The sequence below is a fragment of the Amblyomma americanum genome, chromosome 9 (assembly GCF_052857255.1).
Source record: "Amblyomma americanum isolate KBUSLIRL-KWMA chromosome 9, ASM5285725v1, whole genome shotgun sequence".
Taxonomy (NCBI): Eukaryota; Metazoa; Arthropoda; class Arachnida; order Ixodida; family Ixodidae; genus Amblyomma; species Amblyomma americanum.
The window spans coordinates 11,188,830-11,210,563 of record NC_135505.1 but is presented as its reverse complement, the minus strand read 5'-3'; the positions used below and the strand labels follow the sequence as shown (position 1 = coordinate 11,210,563).

At 45.0% G+C, this 21,734-nt stretch overlaps 2 protein-coding genes across 3 annotated transcripts in view; one reads left to right on the top strand and one right to left on the bottom strand.

Moving 5' to 3' along the window:
* LOC144104679 (PIH1 domain-containing protein 1-like) overlaps positions 1-21,734 on the bottom strand; it is a 189,167-nt gene that overhangs the window by 80,602 nt on the left and 86,831 nt on the right. The window lies entirely within an intron of this gene.
* Positions 1-21,734, top strand: part of LOC144104680 (uncharacterized) — a 31,384-nt gene that overhangs the window by 6,723 nt on the left and 2,927 nt on the right. Inside the window, exons 2-3 of one of the 2 annotated variants that reach the window (XM_077637819.1) lie at positions 15,667-15,960; positions 19,705-20,008. In XM_077637819.1, the coding sequence (XP_077493945.1) occupies positions 15,680-15,960; positions 19,705-20,008 (585 nt within the window). In that variant the 5' untranslated portion in view covers positions 15,667-15,679. Of the gene's footprint in view, positions 1-15,640; positions 15,961-19,704; positions 20,009-21,734 lie in introns of both variants that reach the window. The other variant, XM_077637818.1, reaches the window with a different exon arrangement.

Genomic DNA, 21,734 nt, shown 5'->3' with positions numbered 1-21,734 from the left:
TTTACAGCAGGCCCCGGCGCAAGTAAACGTGCACAAATTGGAACTTGTCTCCACGCCTCGGAGAAACAATCGCTGCTGCGGCACCGGGTGGCGTGGCTCGGATTGCAGCCAGCATCCCACGCTCAAGGTTGGCATCGGATGCGTTTGTCGACAACGAGAAGCCCCCCACACACCGCCCCTGCTGCAGCGAGAGCCACGAGAGGGGCACGATTTGAAAGGTGGAGCACTACGGACACCATTGTTTCCCAACAGCATTCTCCAAACATCGCAACGATTTCATCCCCTACAAAAGTGTCAGCCGTGGCGCAACTCTCTCATCAACAATGCTTTCAGCATCAAGCGCGGCACCGCAATACGCAGCAAGCGAAACCAATAAGTATATCCCTTGTTACTGGCAACTCCATCCATTAGGAATATCTGACATGTTGACGTCTATTGCTGAGAAAACTGAACTTCAAAATTTCCTTGCAACTCGGACCAAACTCGTGACGTCTGCAACAAACAGTGGCCACCGTTTGGAAGTGGCAGCGTAGGCTAAATCATTCTTCAGATAAGGACACAATCGAACAGAGAAAAGATGGGGAACAAGCAGTGACTGGAAAAAGCGATATTGCGAACCTGTTTAATCCTTATTCAACAGGGATAAGATGGGCAATGAGAGTGATTATTTATAGTTTCTACCTTTACAGTTTCTACATCAACAGGGAGGGCGTTTTCCAGCAGCTGCTAACTTTGGACCCAATGAAATACCGACGGACTTCCTTCAACGGCATGCATGTCATATTACTTGCAAGTTTTATTTCAAGTCTTTGTGTGATCATTTTTTACTTCATGACTGGAGCAGTGCTACTGTTATTCTGGTTTTTAAACGCAGTAATTGACTACTTGTAAATAACTATAGACCGGTTTCACTGACTTCCATATGTTGCCAGGTCTTTGAACATACATCAAAGCACACTGTGCATTTTTTGGAACACAATCTGTTGTGTCTATTACACAATGTTTTCCGGCCCAACCTTTCGACAGTGACACAGTTGGTCGAAGCTGTTCATGGCGTTTGTAAGGCAGTAGATGAATGCAAGCTGGTAGACTTTGCGAAGGCTTTTGATAAAGTTCCGCACACTAAATTTCTTTTTAATCTGCGCAGACTTGGTATTAGTAAGGCTATCTCACTGTGGATTCAGGCATATCTAGAACATCGCTATCAAGTTGTCAGAACAGGAAAGAGCATATCAGAAAAGCGCTAATTGCTTTCAGGGGTGCTGCAGGGCTCTGGCCCACTTTTGTTCTTGTTGTATATAAATAATATTACTGCTATCGTTGAACCGTCTGTTAATATTTTGTCGACGATTGTTTAACTTATTTTTTGTAGGTTGCCCGGAAGATCAGATTAAGATAAATAGGTGTCTTCATGGTCCCTGAAATGGGGCATGGAAATTACAAAAAATTCACGTACACACATGTAACAAGAAAGCAGATAGCTATGAAGTTTCAGTATAATATCAGTAAGAATGCCTTGGATGAGGTACAGAGTTTCAGGTAATTGGGAGCCACATTCACATTTAATCTTGATCTATTCAAAAGCTTAATACCAACACAGCAAAGTGGGCGAGTTGGTATTGCATCTTAAGGTACGAAACAGCGCAACTAACACGAAGGACCAGAAAAAGAAGAATACACGGACACGCGCTGACTTACAACTGTCTGTTTTAATCGGAAAACCACATATTTATAATCTCTAATCGCCGCGTCAGAGCCCCATGTCATCATCACAAACTACAACCTAAACCGAAAAAAACATAACAATTGCTGAAACGTAAGCACCTACAGGCTCCCACGTTTTTCCTGATGGAAAAACGAGGGAGCCATATCTCGCGCTTAGACAAGGCCACCGAAGTGCTGCTCACACACGAGTCATCTTCTGTGAAGATATGATACGCCTCTACTACTTCTCGTACAAGTTGCTCTTTATGACGATACAGCACCGCAGTGTTGTCAAAGTACGGCATGCACAGGCAGGATTTGCAATGTGCAACCAACTTTGATTAACAAGAGCCTCCCAAAGAATTAGCATGTTCCAACAGGCGATCATTAAGGCACCTGCCTGTTTGGCCCACATAGAAATGGCCGCACGAGAACGGAATTCTTTAAACCACTCCAACGCTGCACTGCACAAACTGAGTGCAATGACGAACTCCACATCCTTCTTTGGTGTTACCAATTTCTTTCTTGTGTTTCACTAACGCTGGAACCTTGCTCAATTTGTTTGGCGCAGAAAACAGGATCTTGCCACCAAACTTCTCTGCTTTCTTCTTCCATTTGTGCGATAGGCGATGAACATATGGGATCACCGCCCCTTTGTTCTTACTGCATTTGCGATCTTCAGCTCCTATTTCTTCTTTCTTTGCTTTCATTTTCAGGAGTAGCCTGTTGCACGCAGACAGTAGTACACTTTCCGGAAAAACCTGCCACTCTGCAAGGAGACCACTGTGTGTCAAAGCTTGCACCAAGTTCATGCAAGCAGGACTTCCTAATAGCCGCTCCCAGGCACGCCATGGCGATACCATTCTTGACCAGCTTGGAATGATTGGAGTCAAAATCGAGAAGCAGCTTTTGCGTTCTTGGGGCGTAGCGCCAACAAACATGGTTCCTTTGAAATTTGAAGTTCAAGTCCAAAAACTGCAGGCGGTCTTCAGAAGGCATTTCATAAGTGAACCTTAGTTAAGCGTGTATCTGCAGAGTACGTCGGTGGCGTGGCGAGGTGGCACATACGTCCAGTGGTCCGGCATATGCATAGGCTCAAGCGTAGCACCTGTTCTGAGCAATATATATTTAAGCGCAGTAGACAGGGCACTGGAAAAAGAACTCAGTGATTGTACTTCGAGCATCCTTAGATATGTGGATGACTATCTTGTGGCACTACCGACGGAGGCCAGCCCTCAAGTGGTGAATGACATCATGAAAGTATTTTCAAGCACGGCGCCTGAACTAAGGTTCACTTATGAGTTATTAACGCTAGTCCGGTGTGCCTCTGTCTTGTGTTCGTCTTGGTTGCGCTACAGTTCTTCTGTTACAGTATGCACCATCTAGCCCAACAAAAAGTTCTTCTAAACTTATGAGTTCATTCATTCATTCGTAGTCAATTCGGTTATCCCACTATTCGATTAGTATTCATTTCAGTTTTCAGCTAAACTATTCCGATTTGATTCGGTTCGGTTTGGAAAAAGAAATGGTTGCTTCGAATCACTCGTCCAAATGCAAATTAGGTGCACTAGCAGTTTGGTCTTCGTCTCGGCTCCCGTGTTCAGAGCCAGTGTTCATGGATGGCAGTTGTTCGGAGGGCGATGATGGGTTAATGTGCATATATGTGGAATTGGTCATTCTCTACATTCATAGATCCCTTGGAGTCTCCCTACCACTCCTGGCACAGTGGTGGAGCAGTCCTTCTATGGCAGGTGATGCCATCGGTCGGACTTGGAATGCTTAGGTTTGGTTGTGATGCAACCTCTTATGACTGAGCTGCCGCTCAATCTGACAAGGTGACAAGGGAGGAGCTGACAAGGTGGGCAGGTTGCTAGGTGTGTATTTATATACTGTAGCGAACCATGACGGCTGCGCCCAATGCCGCCTAGGAAGATGGCTGAGAAAGACGAAGCATCGTGGCGTTGCATGACATCGTCATGCTTCGGTTGGACCGGCTGTTTCTCCAGCCACTCGTTTAGCCCGGAAAGCCCTAATTGAATTTCAAAAGAAACAAAGCTTTTGCAGCACTCTTCGCCACAACAGACTAGAAGCAGGAAAGGACACATACGTTTATGATCCGGTCAGCAAACAGGTTATTCTTCGTGCAACATAGCAATTGGCGCGTGCCAACCAGGACTGTACAAAGAAATCCCTCTTTCCTTACCACTAATATTAGGAGCGTGCTACCCAAACGCGACATCCTTGGTAACCTTATCGATTCTTCAGATTGTAATGTCATCGCGTTAACCGAGACATGGCTGAATTCATCTATAGATAATTCAGAGATTTTTCCTTCCCACCCAGACTTCCAAGTTTTTCGTGCCGACCGCAACAACAGACGCGGCGGTGGTGTTCTCATCGCTACTCATCCTGATTTGAATTGCCACAGAGTATCCATTCATACTTCTTTAGAAATCGTGTTCGTATGCTGTCGAACTGCACACCCCCATATCATCCTAGGCACATGCTATCGCCCGCCTGATTCCGACAGCTCATTCGTGCCCCAGTTCCATGATGCACTTAACTCTTTAAGATCTCTGTACCCACATGCCCCTATTGTTATGTTCGGTGATTTTAACTTTCCTGATATTACTTGGTCTGACCTTGCCCTCTCCCTCTCGAAAAATAATACTGAAAGCAATTTTGTTAACACATGCCTAACATTTTCACTATCCCAGATGGTTGAATCAGCAACTAGGCATACCCATCATTCAGCTAACATCCTGGATCTTGTGCTTACAACCCACCCCGATAGAATTCCTTTGCTGTCATACCTAGATGAAATTAGCGATCATAAAGTAATCCATGGCACATTCCTCACCAGATTGAACCGCGCAGCCAAAAGCAATAAAAAACTGACTTTGTATGAAAAGGGTAATTATCAAGATTTCAACGAAGAACTTACCAGGTTTTGGGAATTCCTATCTGTTGATTTCTGGACGCGATCTGTCGAGCAAAACTGGTTAATGTTCAAGTCTAAAATGCAGGAACTAATTATTACCTATATTCCAACCATAAGCATTAGCGAGTGTAGTTCCTCCCGTTGGTTTATTCCTGCACTCAAGCGTCTTAAAAACAAGAAAAATCGCCAATTCCGTACAGCCAAATTTATCAAGAGTCCAGAGGCGTGGCAGAATACCGCACCACGTCCAAATTATATAATTCAGAAATTACTAAATCTAAACGTTCCTGTTATGAAACCACCCTGCCTAACTTACTTCGAACTAACCTAAAACAATTTTGGAAAGCAATTAATCCCAAAGATAAAGACAAATCAGTTTCATTAATGGATCAAGCAGGACAGCCTGCCCCCAGTGACGAGGTAGCGGAAATACTCAATCTAACCCTTTCTTCTATTTTTACAAGAGAACCAGATGATAACCTCCCGTATGTTTCCTCATATAACCATCCCATCATGCCAGATATCACATTTTCACCCCAAGGAATCTTGAATTAATCGAAACTTTAAAATTGACTTCATCAGCTGGCGTCGACGGCATCAATGCCAAAGTCCTCAAAAGCACCAAGGAAATCACCAGTGTTATTTTGTCGCACATTTTTCAGTAGTCACTGTCATCCAGCATCGTCCCTCATGATTGGAAGGTGGGTAAGATTGTTCCAGTTCCAATGCCAGGTTCTACTAACTACCGGCCCATATCTCTAACCAGTAAGGCATGTTGCTGGGCAAGTTGGTTAGGCATCTTTGAAACTTGGAAAGAATCCACCTTGGCGCAAGTAAAACCACACACACAAAGGAAAGACAAGGAGACAACGGACAGGCGCCAACTTCCAACTGTTTATTACTCAAGAAAACCACACAGATCAATAGTCTCAGGATACGCCCACATTTTTCACTCCATGTGCCTATCACAGCCATAACCTATCACCCTGCATTATCAGTTTCTGCACAGAAAATTGTACTCCGCCGCATACAAATTCACTGATGTGTCACACACAAAGCCGCCTTTTTCTTTATGTGAAACGCTTCCAATAAAAGCCTCGCCTGTTTAATCTTGCTCCTGCCAAGAATCCTCGCCTTTTCCAGTTGAGGTTCGCACTTGCACATATTAACATAGTTGACCAAGTTGGCATATTTATCTTTATTGTTTTCAACCTTTTTGCAATGTTCCCCAAGGCGTTTGTTGATGCACCTCCCCGTTTGCCCTATATAGGACTTTCCACAGGTCAGGGGTATCTCGTACACCACTCCTTCCATACAACGGGTGAAGACACGCTGATGTTTTATATTGCATCCAGGGCGCTCAGTGCCACAAATCTGGGGTATAAGTTTGTTTAGCTTGTTTGGTGCTGAAAATACTAGCGGTACTTCGTGTCTGTTAGCCACCTTCTTCAGATTATGTGACACTTTGTGCACATAAGGAATAACTTCAGGTTTTACCGCAGGGCTCCTTTCTTCCGGATTCTTTGGCCTGGTACAGCGTTTTGTTTTTTTGGAGGAGGGTTTCAGCGACGGCAGTCAACACCACCGAGGGGAAGCCACCAGCCAACAGGCGGCCAATCTGATTTTTTAAGCTATCGTGCATTTGGTGCGGACATGACTTTGAAAGCGAGGACTCTCAATGCAGAGAGAGGCGATGGCGCGCTTCACAATTTTTGAATGCGCCGTATTGAAGGGCAGGAGTTCCTTGCTAGTACGGGAATGGTAACCCCAGCATAAATGGTCCTCCTGGAACGCTAAGCTTAGATCTAAAAATTGCAGTTTTTTCTCACTTGGGACTTCATGCGTAAAAACTAGACCGCGACCTTTGAGGTTAAAAACACTTAAAATCCTGGACACAATAGCTTCAAAAGAATTGTCAAAACCGGTGGATAAAAGGATAAGAAAATCGTCAACATATCTAAGTTTTAAAAACAGGTCCTCCTAAAAACAACTGTGCAAGATCCTGGTCCAAAGCAGCTAAAAAAATTTCACATAGGTTATGGCTGTGATAGGCACATGGAGTGAAAAAAAGTGGGCGTATCCTGAGACTATTTATCTGTGTGGTTTTCTTGAGTAATAAACAGTTGGAAGTTGCCGCCTGTCCGTTGTCTCCTTGTCTTTCCTTTGTGTGTGTGGTTTTACTTGCGCCAAGGTGGATTCTTTCCAAGTTTCAAAGATGCTTAACCAACTTGCCCAGCAACATGCCTTACTGGGCTATATTTCTAGTACTACGGGCCCTTCTTTCTGTGTGTCTACTCCCAGTGATACAGTTTTTGGTGTGCTCCATTGTGAATGCTATGTGCCAAGCAAGACGCTACGCGTTTTGCCTTCGGAAAGGAACCATTCCTCACGATGTAAGCGTGCTTCTCGGTGCAGTCAAGCCCTCTTGGGGACACATTAAGCGGATCTGCAAGATACTTAGATCTGAACTGTGGAGTAAGGTTCGGTTTTTTCACGACTGGCTGCATGTCGTCTGCCATCGAGTGTTTCCAGAGTGGCTTGCAGAGAAGAACTTTGCTTTCTTCAAGCGGCAAGCCGCCCAGCTCACAGAGGCCAAGTGGTGGGAGGTTCTAAAAGGTCTACTCTGCGATGCTAACAAGAAAAAGGATAACAGGATGAGCCGTGTGGTGGTGTTAGAGAACGCAAAGGTCCCTGATAGGTTGTTAGAAGTGCTTGAGAGAGGACCAAAGTACGGCATTCAACCAGTTGTGCCTGCCCATGAGCTGCTCGCCACAAACAGGAACATTGCTGCGAAAGTAAAGGGTGAAAACCAAGAACGGTGTTTGTTGGAAGGAGTGGACTGCCTAAAAAATCCAGGGTTCGATGTCATCCCTTTTTTTTTTTAACGATTGGTCGGCGCTTGAAGATTTTCCGCCACTGCCTAAAAAAGTGTGTTACGACTGCTGTGACCAGTAGACTGGAACGTGATGTTAGTCATGTTACGTCCTTTTTTAAAAGGAATGAGTTTATTTATTTATTTATTTACATATACTGCAGCCCCGATGGGGCTATTGCAGGAGTGGGAGGAAGAGGAGAGAAAAAAAAAGGCAGAGAGGGACAACATATTCAGAAGTGAACACCATTAAAATACAGAACAGAAATGCAACAGACTAATCACAGATTTGAAACAACATTGAAAAATAGGTTTGGTTCCAGGGAGCGTATATCACCGGGTAAAGAATTCCATCGTTCGATAACAGTCGGACAAAGATGGCAGGTTTGTGGTCATGGAAAAGGGCCTTTTCAATGAAAAAGCATTGCAAGCGGTTGACAAGAATTTTATTGCCATTAAAAAGGGGGCTGTGAAAGTTAAAACTAAATTCATTAACTTTTGTAGGGACCTGCAACTGCCGAAGCTGGCCAATGACATAGTTAAAAGTAAAAGGAGCTCTCTTTCAGTTTTCTTTACTGCAAAAACCCACAAACCTGACATACCGTTCCGTACTATAGTGAGCGAGAATGGTTCCTGGCAGCATAATGTTAGCCGTTTCTTGTAAAGGAAGCTTAACCTTCTTAAACTGGATGACCCTTTTCGGGTTAAGAACTCGCTGGAGGTTGTTAATTATTTTAAAACACATCCAAAAATTAGGTCTGCTTTTTCAGTAGACATAGAGGATTTGTTTTATTCCGTCCCACACGCTGAGCTGCTGGCGTCTGTTATGTCGTGCGTTGAACGGACAGGTGAATTGGCCTTCCGGGATGCTGCAGGTATGTCTGTGAAAAATTTTTTGAATTTATTGGAGCAATATCTTAAGCTCACTTTTATTGTTTTTAATCAGCAGCCCTACTTGCAGAGAAAAGGTATATGTATTGGTTCCTGTTCCTGTGTTCCAGGTTGTTAGCCCTCAAGGGCCCTTGAGGTATCTATAATAAATAAATAAATATATTACATACATATATGGGCAGATTTACCACCACCCGGTGGGCAGGTGAGCTTTAGATGAATAGGCTTTAGACAAACACACAACAGCTGAATGCAGGGAATGGCCACTATTCGTGTTAGTGCACTAGGTGCCCATGGCAAAACTACTAACGAGGGAGTACAGGGCGACATGAACTGGGTATTGTTGGAAGCACGGGAAGCCCAGAGTAAAATATATGAAGAACGCCCGAGGAAATTGGATGACAACAGGCGGGCAGCACCTAAGGTATTTAAGCACATATACAGAAGGTGTGTTGACTCACAGTGGTGGAAAATGACTAGGAAACTTTGGATGTCCCTCGAGAAAAGGTGGTGCGTGGTGGTACCCTACATGCACAAGTTATGAAAAAGGTCGCGAGCAGGCATGGTGTGCCGCTTGTTTTTTCAGCCCTTGAAAAGCTCGGCAGCCTTTGCTCTCGTATTGAAAGAGGACGCAAAGAGAAATGGTGTGGCACCAAACATGGGTGATCGTTCATGAAGTGCGCCAAAGGAGTTGTCTGTGAAAATCCCCTCCCGTGCGGCCGCTCCTATATAGGGCAAACTGGGCGCTGCATTAACGAGCGAATCAGGGAACACGAAAGAAACGTTGAGCAAGATGGAGAAGGACCAAATATGCCTAACCATACAAGGTCCTGCTCGTCACGCTCTTGTTAGCCATGTTTTTCTGGTGTGCGAATTCTCTCAAAAAGCAGATACAAAAGCCAGGGAATTAATCGAAGCTTTTTTTATTGCAAAGAAAGGAAGCATGTGCATCAGCGACACGTCCATATCTTTGTATACGGCTGAGAACAATTTTTTCACCCATTCGCTGTCATATCAACTTTGAAGATGATAGTATTCCTTGCATGTAAGACTGTGTATATTTGTGCGTGTTGCCTTCGAATAAATCAGTTGTGAGTGGCACTCTGTCCCATCTTTCTGCCTTGTGTTGTGTATTTTGTGTCGTGTTTTGTGCTTCGGAACAATGACTTTCATCCCCCGTCGAGCACTTCTGATAATATTTCATCATCAGTCAGCAGGCCAGCAACGCCAAGGTGATCATCTATTGCAAAGTAGTCGGCAAGCTGGACACCACTACGCAGGAGAAACTAAAAGCGCCCGTCATCCATCTCTTTGTCGTTCATCGTCGTGTTCGGAGGCAGGAATACAAGCTCGATGCACTCCAGCCCCGTTACACTGGTGTGCGCAGCAGTTGTCCAGCACAAGTAAAATCTTGAGCTTTTTAGCCGAGAGGCGGCGGTCGGGCTGCCGCAGCCAGGCTTGAAGAATATAGGAGGCCATCCAGGCTATTGGCTCGATATTGCTATTGGCTCGATACTCAACAGGCAAACGGTGAACCTTCTTGAAACACTTTGGGCGATTTGCGTTTCCGATGACCAGTAGTGGCAATCGCTCCGCGCACAACATAACTGACGTGAGAAACACAGTGATCCTTTCTTTGCTCCTTTTCCCTCCAACGCACGGGCCACACTTAAACATGACTGTTTTGTCCGGCAAGGCTCTGAAAAAGAGTGCCGTTTTGTTGGCATTGAAGACTTTGGCAGCTTCATAGTGAGCCAGGTACTGGGGAAGCTCAGTCGCCTTCCAGTCAGCAATGCGACATTCATCCACCACTGCCTTCTCGCCACACACGTTCCGAAAGACCAATCCTTGCCTTTCTTTGACACAGGCAAACCATCCTTCAGACGCACTGAAAAATTCAATGTTCATTTTCTGTGCGTACGCATATCTGTTATCCATCGCAGCAGTGCATCTTTCAGTTTCAGACGCGCTGCCATCCTCAGCCTTTTTCTTTTCCCGGCGAATCTACCGCTGTTAAACAATTCAAAAATTTCTTTTTGGTTTCTGACATAATCTCTTAACATGCTCTTCTCCCCGCCATACCTTTTCATTATCTCTTCCCAAGAAACGCTTTCATTAAGCTCTTTCAATATCTTCACCTTTTTTTCCAAGTCATTTGCAGGCTGCTGGGGTCGCTTCAATGAAGTGGCGGTCACCATCACTATCGAGCGCAAAGGCAAAGGCAACACACACAAGACCAGTCGAAGAACGCAATGTGCACCTGCTGTAAACAAAAAGAAAGCAGCCGCAGCGTAGGCATAGCAGTGGTGCAGCGCACGCACAAACACAGTTGAAGGAAGCACACGCTACGCACACTTTCACAACACAAAAAACCAGCCATAGCGTAGAAGCGGTGGCAGCGTAAAACAAAACTGTCCCTTCACTGTCCTTAAACCCCAATGCCTTGGATAAATCAGCACCACTGCTTTCCACTGTAGGGTGAAGCCCTTTACAGAAAAGTATAAGTGTTCAGCCATTCCCTCCTTATCTCCGCACGCAATGCACACGATGTCTACCTCATGGTACCTAACTCAATATCTCTTAGTCCGCAAAACTCCTATCCTAGCCTCGAACAACAATGAGCTTGCCCTACCATTACTGCAGATATTTTCTTTGGCAATTTCCTGCTTAAAGATCCTGTATGTTCCCAGTGCCGATATTGTCAGCATTCTTGTTTTCCACAGAGCTCTCTCTGTTTCTTTAACCTTTTTCTTAACCGATAGAGGCTGATTTGCCCCTCTACTGCTGTCCAGATATTTGCTTGTCAATTTTCTGGTTCGCTTTCTCCATTTCGTGTCAACATTCCTTATGTACAGGCATTTGAAAACTCTCCTAGCCCACTGCTTTTCTCTCATTTTTCTCAATCTCTCCTAAAATGATATCTTACTGCTAGCGTCTCTGCTCTCGAACGACGCCCATCCCATATCACCCTGTACCCCCTGATTTGGTGTATTGCCATGTGCTCCCGAAGCTAGCCTCCCTACGCCACGTTGTTTGATTTCTAACCTTGCTTGAACATCTGGTCTCATGCACAGGACTGCATTGCCGAAAGTCAAGTCAGGCTAGGAACCATCACCCCTTTCCAGAATCCCCTTACCACTTCATACCTATCTAGTTCCAAAGTGCCCTATTTTTCATGACAGCTGCATTCCTACTAGCTTTATTCATTACATAATTTTCATGCCCTGTCAGATATTCAGCACCGTTATTTATCCACACCCCAAGATACTTGTACTCATCCACTACTTCTAGCGTGAACTCCTGTATTCTATGCTCGCTGCCCTCATCATTAAATATCATGACTGCAGATTTTTTCTTAGTGAACTTGAAACCTAATCTGTCTCCCTCTGTACTGCAGGTGTCGACGAACTTCTGCAAATCTTCCTTGTTGTCACTCATTAGCACTATATGATCCGCATACATTAGTCCCGGTAATGACTGTTTAATCCATTCACCGTGCTTGAAAAAAGAAAGTCCGCTCCTCTCTAGTTTGTTCTCTAACCCTTGTAGGTACAACATGAACAGCAAAGGAGACAGAGGACATACCTGCCTAAGCCCCCGCTATATCTCTACGGGCCCTGATACATTTTTTCCCCATTTTATAAGCACCCTATTACCTTTATATCTATCTTTCAAAAGATTATATACTCCATCTTCCACATCCTATGTGCCCAGTATGTCCCACAAATCCTCTTTAATAATGATGTCGTAGGCTCTCCTAATATCCAGAAATGCTAGCCATAGGGCCCGCAATCCTTTTCAGCAAACTTTGTACACTGCGTCAATGAAAACAGATTGTGCTCCAACCTCCTTTGTTTCCAGAACCCATTTTGTAGCTCCCCTAGCGCCCCCTCGTTCTGCACCCAAGCCTGGAGTCTGTCCTTTATAATCTGCATCACCACCGTGTAAGCCACGGACATCATTGTTATGGGACAGTGATGTCCTGGGACGGTAGTTGTTTATGTCAGCTTTGTCCCCCTTTCCCTTATATACCACGTTCATTCTGCTTAACCGCTATCCATCGGGGGCTATGCCATTCACTATCATTTTGCTCACTACCTCTCGTAATGTTTGCTTGGAATTTGGTCCTAGCTTCTTTATGACCGTAATCAGAATACCTATCTGGTCCCGTTGACGTGGCCACTAGGAACCTTCTTCTCTGTCCTTCCCCACTCTCTTTGTGCAAGCGAAAGAAAAACCGGTCTATCCACTATGTCATGGCTGGTGCACCGACTAGCACTGCTCCTTTGCGTCACTATCATCATCACCACATTCCCAGCGCTCCCTGATGCGGCTTTTATGCAAAGGGCGGTGCACCTTCAATTCACCAAGTATCGCGCGGCTCAAAGCTGGGAGTTGAGATAGCTCTCTCCAGGGTTGTCCGAGTTAACGGGTGTACGACTAAATTCCTCCGAGCTAACGAGCATGCAACACCATTGAACTATACACAGTTTTGCTGGGGGCCGCGCCGCGAGTCCGGGTTAACCGAATTTCCGAGTTAATGAGGTTTTACATAGCAGGACAGGAGCACGAGATGAGAAGGCGACACGAGTACTGCTTGTGTCGCCTTCCCGTCTCGTGCTCCCCGTCTACGTTCTGCGCTGCTACTTGAGGGTGAAAAACCAACAGGCACAGTCTGCTGTTGAGTAGAAAAAGTTGGACATCTTACACTAGATGTGGGATTATCCATCCAGGTGTCCATGCAGGCATAGTCGCTCTCCCTGAGACCCTAGGGTTCCTGTTCAGGGATAACTATGATCATATTGTAAGACAGACAATAGGGGCTTGATGCCCCAGCGACCAGATGGAAGACGAAGCTGGCGAAGTTGTTTGGCTGCGGGTGTGCTAACTGCTAAGTACTGAGCTGCAGTGTACTAACAAAGATGCAAGTCAAGGAATAAATGTGGACGGCCACAATCTTCGTTAGCACACTGCAGCTCAGTAGTGAAGCGTTCGTGAGTGCCAAACTGAACTTCGTCAGCTTCGTCTTCCGTCTGCTTTCCCTCCTTCGGCAGCACTGGCCGCTGGGGCATCAAACCCCAATTGTCTGTCTTGCAATATCAATGAATCTGCGACAGAAGTTAGCAAAAAGCGATTGGAAAATTGGAGGCTCAGAAGTAGGGAGGTGATACAAGTGCATGGTTAAAAAATGTATTTAAAGAAAATGGCAAATTTATAGGCTGATTTACAACACCGTGAAATAAATGCAAAGAAAAAAAGCCGAGCATAGTGGCAACTACCAGCACCTCGTTTCCATCTGCGAAACACGCATGTCCACAAAAGCCCCATGTTATACAAATAGGAAAATTGCTACTGATGGCCACGGAAGTGAACTAACTATAGCGCCATAACCCAACAGACGAGGCTGTGGCCTCCAAAATGAGGCATCAATTCAAATCAAATCAAATTTATTCTGCAACAGAAAAGTTACGAGGAGGATAGGTAAAATTGTGAGAACAGATTGAGGAGCCCTGACCCCCTAGCACACGGGGGCAGCATAGAAGTGCAATACACTATGACGAACACATATATGAGTTATGCAACATCGCTCGAACAGGGAAACATTCGATGTCCATAACTGGTTCGCCATTGGCGACATACCACACTTCAGAATGGCCAACACTATAGACGGAAGTTTTCCGCTAGCCGTGCTAGGCTTGTTATGGCATCATTATTTTTTAGTAAACAGAGTGTAATCATAGAACATAGCTTGTATTCATACATTGATGAAACCAGAAATATGTGGTGCTTCTTGAATAACCCTGCAGTGTGAGAGCGATATGTGACTTTGCAGGCTAGGCGTAAAGCTCTTTTTTTGTAAGACAGGAAGTGTACTAATATTTTCAGCTGATGTTGACCATACAAAAAACACATGATTTAATAAAGAAGAAGAGTATGTTAAAACAAGTAGGGGAAGATGTAGCAGTGGCGGCGCATTATGTTGGTTGCCCTAGATAGTTTATTAAAATGTAGTTCACATGATGATCCATTTCATGTTTTGTGAAACATATAAGCCCACTGATTTAAATGTCTATTTCAATTTCAGAGTTATCTAACAAAATGAGGGCAACTGTACATGCGTGTGGCAGGGGTGAAATAAAATAGCCTTGTCTACTTGAATAAAAGGTAGCGCAAAAAGGAAGAATCCAAGGAGGGCTGAGTCGAGTTGGTTGGTTCATGTTGAACGGCAGGACGAAACAACACTGATGGACGGGACGGAAGAGAAGACAGACACATGCGCTGGTGTCTGTCTCCCGTCCATCAGCGATGTTTCGCCGTACCGTTCAGCAGAAGGAAGACACCACAAGCACGAACGCTAGGGTGGTCGTCTTCTTTGCGCTACCTTTTTATTCAAGCATGTGTTGCCAACTAGCCCAGCAACAAGTTTTATTGAGCCTTGTTTAGTTTTAGGCAGTTCATTACAGCCCATGCATTAATTTGCTATTCGCTTGACTACCTAAATCTGCATGATTCTGAATACCTGGAAAGAACAAACTCGTGTCACCAGCATCAATTATATTATAGGCTGTTTCATCAATGCAAACTATCTCATTGATATAAGGATGAACAGAAACAGTCCCAGAATGCCTTCCTGCGGAACACCCTGCTTTAATGGATTTTACCGTGGGATGTTCTCCTTCAATGATGAGCAATAGAGAATGGTATTGCAAGTAAGACGTAATTAATTTGTTCACAATGCCATAGTCTTTGTAGCAGAAGTTCATGATTAATTAAGTTGAAGGCTTTTGACAAACCCAGAACAAGCCCAGGTACCACATTTCCGCATTAGAATTTTCCTAAAATGAATTCCTTTTGGGCAAGCAGTGCGAGCTTTGTAGATTTGTATTTGCAAAAAACCATACTGCCAGGAACTTATTAAAAGAGCTACAACTGGGGCTAGTTGGAAATGCATCCTTGAAGGTATTGGTGAGCGCTACCAAAATACGGAAAGGGACGCTTGTCTTGTGTGTTCGTCCCTTTCCGTATTTTGGTAGCGCTCACCAATACCTTCAAGGAACTTATCAAGTTGAAGCAGTCAGTGACAGAAGTCAGGCGTTTCAAAATTATTTGCTCCCAACCCTTGGAAAACACAAGTAAAATCTATAAAGGGCAATCAACCTATATCGATTGACGAGATAGGAACCTTGGTATGTTCAATGGAAGGTTTGCTGAACACGCCCTCCAATCTGCAGTGACACTTCCTGCTTCGCTCCTGCAGGCCAACGAGAGTCATGGCTTGGTGCCAACTCCTCCTGGTTTCTCTCCTAGCCGCTCTTGGGATGGTCACGCTGGCGAGCACGGCCGCTGCCCGGTCTACCTCCCACATTGTGCGCGAGGTCACGGCACGACTGGCAGTGCCCATTTCAGACCATGAGGCTACCACCACCGAGCTGATGGAGGAGTACGACGACGGCCCAGTTGGTGGCGGTAGTGCGTATGAGCTGCCCTCTGCTGAGGTTGACACATTGTCGTCCACGTCGTACGAGACCGTCGCGCCCACCATTAGACCCACGTGAGTGCAGAAGAATGGAGACCAGTGTTTGTTATGCGTTGCTTCTTTGAAATGGTGCGCAAAACATTAATAGACAAGGATTGCCACGTGGAATTGGGCTATGCACGGTAGATTATTTACAACTGAAAAGGAACAACTCCATGCATTCATTGACCTCAGTTCAGCAGCAAATGATGTGTTTATCGTTGAGAAATGATGTGTTTACCGTCTCTTAGGGCCACTTCCCTTTCCTCAAAAGATGCAGCTGCGGAATTGAACGCCGCTTTGACGAGGTGCGAACAAAACAAGTCCACGATGGATGTTCACGAAAAGTGTGTGCAATGGGATGCTCGTAGATTCACCATGCTGGCGGAAGTGGATATTATTCACTCCAATGGGAATGTCGAGAGCGTCCTGGTGTCCGAGCTGAATGTGCAAGACCGCACCGCTTGCAGTGCTGCTGGCTCATAAATCGACAAAGCCCAGCGGCTAAACGAGTTGGAAACAGAGAGCCTAAGCCTAAACGTGCATTAAACGGACAGGACAAAGCCAAGTAGCTAAACATGCTTGATAATAGAGGCGAAGCCCAGTAAATAAGCGTGTGCAAAATAGAAAAGCAAGGCCAAGTAGATATTTGTCCACCTGGTTGGCTTGTTGCATACATAAAATGACTGTAAAGTGCTTGTGCCAGTGCTACCGTCCTCGTTGCATGCATACACCAGACCGACCTTGCCTGCCGGAAATGCCGCTAATTCAACAAGCTTTTGCTGAATAATGCGCTAATCCAATAAGCTTAGCTCTACAATTTTTTTTTCTTCTGAAATGTTCATCACTGGTATCACCAAGGTACAGATTGTAAGCTACGGAAGCCCTTTCTCTTAAAAGTGCAATATTTCAGAGTAATTCAATTACTGGCCATTTTCGGATTACTGTAATGTTATTGTGGTGAGAACATTGTCCTGAGAACAACAGCTCTATGACAGTTGGGGCTGCCTTGTAAAACCACACCAGCGTGCCTTTGAAGTTGAGTGCAGAGAGCTATTGGGCAAGTTGGTTGCTTTCCTGGTTACTCTGTGGTGAATATAAAGACTGCGTCTCGTATGCGAGCACAGAAAGTAAGAAAGGTACGTGCCAATGACAAACTTGGACCAGACATATCAAGGGGTGTGTGAATAGATTCTTTCCAACCCGAATCGAATCGCAGTACTAATATTCACTACTTGTGTGAATATTCTTGCAAAATGAACAAATATGTCAAAAACTGAAGCGCCAGTGGTGGCACTGCTGTACGGTGTTACAAGTTTAAAATTGTGAAGTTAAAGCTATAGCAGCTAAAAGATGCAACACTAATCTATATTAACTGCTCACAACACGAAGTCACTATAGGCCTCTTCTTGGCTGCACTAGTTCCACCAAGTTCCGCGGTGGTGCTGCGAGCGTGCAGCATCAGTTCAAGTGCAGCTTGTCACTTGATGCTTCCAAAACGAGTAGTCGAGTGCAGGCCTAGTCGTCTACTAGGCTTGGCTCGCCACCAAATTACAGCCAGCTGCACGCTGTCAACGTCAATGGCCGCCAAAATCACGAACCATGTGAAAAATTTTCAAGCAGCAGATTGCAATAAGTGTTGCCATGAACCAGTCCCAGGAAATCATCATTTTACTGGAAAAAAGTTGTGCATAGATGACTTACAAATATGCGCTGAAATGCTGCTCATGGCGCTCGACTTGACTGCTTAGGTTGATAATTCTGATGCCACAAACTTACCAACCTCCTCCTTTCTGGACTGAACCACTTCATTTAAACTACGGTTAAATCTTCTCCGATGGGGGCGCCTAATTGCTGCACTACAGCTGCACTTCCAATTCCGAGTGCAAGCCAGCCAAGAGCTCGTGCTGCATTAGGCTGGCACTTTTGCAAAATGAAGACGGCAGTGCAGCAGGCGCATGCTACACTGACAAAACGAAGGCGAAAGTGCTGCACTCCTTGAACTGGTGCAGTACGTGCAGCAGATCGAAGAGACCTTATATTGCCACAAATGTTTGCACTGTTTGTCCATGCTCAGAGCCACCGGCACTCAGCTTTATGATTTCGTTTGTGACGCGAGATAAAACCAGACTTATCTGGAATGGTCACATCCACATGCAACTGCTTCCACATAGTTGCAGATTAGTAGCTGTCATGGCGCCTTAACTCAATGGTACCTTGCCAGCTTTAAATTGAGCGTGGCCGAGAACGGCAGGCATTCTGTTCGACAACCGTTGAGCCCACTTGTTGCTATTGTCGCCGCTGAGGCACTTAATTCTTTGTGGGCACAGGACCGCCCAATAAACAGTTTATTTTGAATGCCCTTTTCGTTGTCTTCTTGACTGCCAGACTGCCATCACCACTACGCGACAATATTAGCTCCAAGACCGTGAAGTTATAGGTGTAGGAAATTTACCATTCGCCTGGCCTGATCAAAGTTCCTTTTCCCAAGCATTTCAAGACATAAGAGCCGAGCACTAGGCTAAACGAAACCATGTACCCCATTAGAAAAGTGGTCGGCACTAGAGCCACACCGCAGGAAATGAGACTTGTGGCACCTACATATGAGCCATGGCCTCCGAGATATCGAGCTTCAAGGCAGGGTTTTCCTGAATCTGCCTGAGTCCTACCACATCGCGAAGTCTTAGAGGTCATGTACAAGCATTATGAACGCCACCACACAAATAAACCGCGTTGTGTCGCTCAATCCTTCATCCCATTCACACTTTTCCCAGAAGGATGGTGCGCGAAGTCGGTGTGGGCAGTTTTTTGAACAGACATGTCAAAGAAAAATACAAAGGGCCTTATTCGAACCTCCTGCTGATTATATGAAAACTAATCCAGAAGTTGAGAACATATTCAATTCGTTCAAATAACTTTGAAAACACACTATTTGATTCCTTCGAATAAAGAATAGAAGGATATTCAATTCAATACTAGAAATTTTCCAATATTCGCCCACCTCTAATCTTATCCTTTGGCAGAGAAAAGGTCGTATTCCAATCTATGCAAGAAAATCAAAGCATAGCTTATGCAGTTATCGCACCTTTTTCTTATATGGCATGCTTCCAGAAGTTCACGAGCGGTCTGGTCTTTGCTTATGCATAGTATAAGAAGTTGACTGCTGTTGGATCAGCAGCAGCTGAGTGTGCTTGAGTAAGAGCTCTGCCAATGCCAGCATGGCATCTTTGACATGCACACACCTGCTTTCCTGAAGTCAGCAGCCTAAGTGTACAGGTTCACGCACGCACTAAATAACACAGCTTTACAATACAAGCTTGTAAGAACTTGCTCCAAATGAACTCTGCAGTTTGGAGCACGGCAGGCCAAACTAACCATTCCAAACTGGCCATGGGGTGTGGAACTTTAAAGAATGATTCCACCCTGGCAAACAAATGGGCGACTGAAATGAAATGGGAGTGATGAAACAAAATGGAACCTCAGGAACGAGCTCAGTGATCCGACTGGAATGTTAGAACCAAATGGACAGTCCAAATTTGGAAGCAGGAAAACCAACTGGAAAACTCCATTGAATTCATGACGCTGCTACTCTACTACAGTGTACAACCCTACCATTTCAAACTGAAATCAACCCTTGGCACAGCCTCGGGGAAAAGCAGCTTACAGTGTGCTGTCGTCGGGTGGCTCAGCACAAGTGCAGTGGTGTTCCTACTCAATGCTAGCGAACAGCTCACTTTTCTGAAGCAATTTCATAATTCTGTACTTTTTTTCCTTGTACAGCCTCTCCAATGCGTCTCCGCCAAACCACGTCACAAGGCCCAAGACGGTGACCGTGCCGCCGGTGCCAATAACAACGACCACGATGACTACTACGACGAGGCGTCCGCCAACACTGGCCCCAGCGCCGGCCGCGAGGCCCAAGGGAAGCCCGCTAACCACATTCTTGGCGGAAGGGCCCCAATCGGACGACTTGGCCTGCCCCCGCCGCGAGGACATCCACCCGTGCCAGTGCATTGAAATACCCAGCAGGATACCTGGGGACGTTGAGACCGTGGCTACGTGCAAGAACATACGCAACCACCAGGTACGGGTGTTGATTGAGGCACACACAAATTTTTACCCATGGCACTTCTGGACCATCTAATGAGAGAGACAAGGTGTAGGCACTGTCATTGCAGATATATGATGTTGATTTGCACTGTGTAAAAGACAAGCTAACACGAATGACAGAGTGTGTGTTGTTGAATGAGTCGGACAACTATGATCAACAAAGGGTACTATGCACATATGTACAAAAATGAGAAGAGTACACAACAAGTGAAGACTTGCCACTGATTTTAAATTCGGAAGAAGAGGCATCTTTTTTAGCCTCATACCATCATATCAATGACTATGGGCAGTCCAAAAACAGTCATTGATATGACTGTTTGAAGCTTTCGATTGAAGATCAGTAGCGAGTCTGCACTTGATGTGTACCCTTCTCATCCTTGTTTGTATGTGCGTAGCACCCTTTGTTGATCACGAACGACAGAGCAATTGAGAACAGCTTAAAGTCTCCTGACAGACTTGAACTGGAAGAGAAACTGACTGAGAGCAGTGAAGAGTAGAGAATGAATTTGTGTGGCAAATCAGAGAAGATAACCAGTGGGATGTGGGGGTAAAAGAATGAATTCGAAGGGAACAGGGGTGAAGTTAGGAAATCTCTTCGTGGACGAGAGGAATGATTACTAAGAGAGGCAGCAGTGGAATCCACATGGCTGATGGTGATAGTGACCTCTTTAGGGTACTATAGTAACAATGTTGAAAAAGCAAAATTGTCACAGGAAATTTTACCAGTGCTGCCGCCAAAAATCCTAACACCTCATTGCACTATGATAGATGTAAGAAAATAAAAACGAATGCTGCTGTGCCTACAAGAAATGAGCTTTTCATTGAAGAATAAAATAATATGTAACAAACAGCCACAGAAGTCTTGATGTTACGGACATGAATATTGCGAAAATTGGCTACATTGAGCTTTTCGTAAATAACATATGAAATTTATGCTTAATGTGGTTGGCCATAAGAGGGATATATCGAACTTTTCCGCGCCAAGCTGCCTGCGCCCACTTGGATGGCAGGCAGCATACTTTGCCGCACGAGCACTCGCACCTAATTTCGCATTTTCATCGCACAGTAGTTAGTGTTCTCAACTCACACTCGCAAACACTGCCCCGGAAGGTACAGCGTGTCAGTAGCCAGGTGGTCAGTATGCGTCCACGCCTCTTGCACCTGTCGCCAACAGCAGCGGTGCGGACGGCTGTAGCCTCGCAGTAACCATCATGTAGGCTGCCACAGCTGACGTGGTGAGCTTTCACTCTGACATTTTTTATTTTTTTATTTATTAACAATACTGCAGAGTAGTATGACTCCGAGCAGGAGTGAGCACAAAAAATTACATGCAATAAAAGTTACACCACACCACACAATAAGCATCAACTTCATCACATCAGGACATGAACTTAAACAAATGGATTCGGACACAGGAGTGCAAGAACATCATGAACGCATTTTCCTCAAATTCGCAATGAATGCATCAATACTGGGGCTATCGACAATATGTTTTGGTAATTATTCCAGTCGTTGATCGTTCGAGAGAAAAATGAAAATTTAAATGTGGTATTCAGAGGGGCATACTCTTGAATCATTTTGCCATTATCAAAACGGGAGCTTGCGCGCGAGGTGTTAGCTGCAATGAATTTGTGAGTGTTCATTAGGATCTGTTTATTGTACATTAGATATAGATACCTTAATCGACATTCATTACGTCT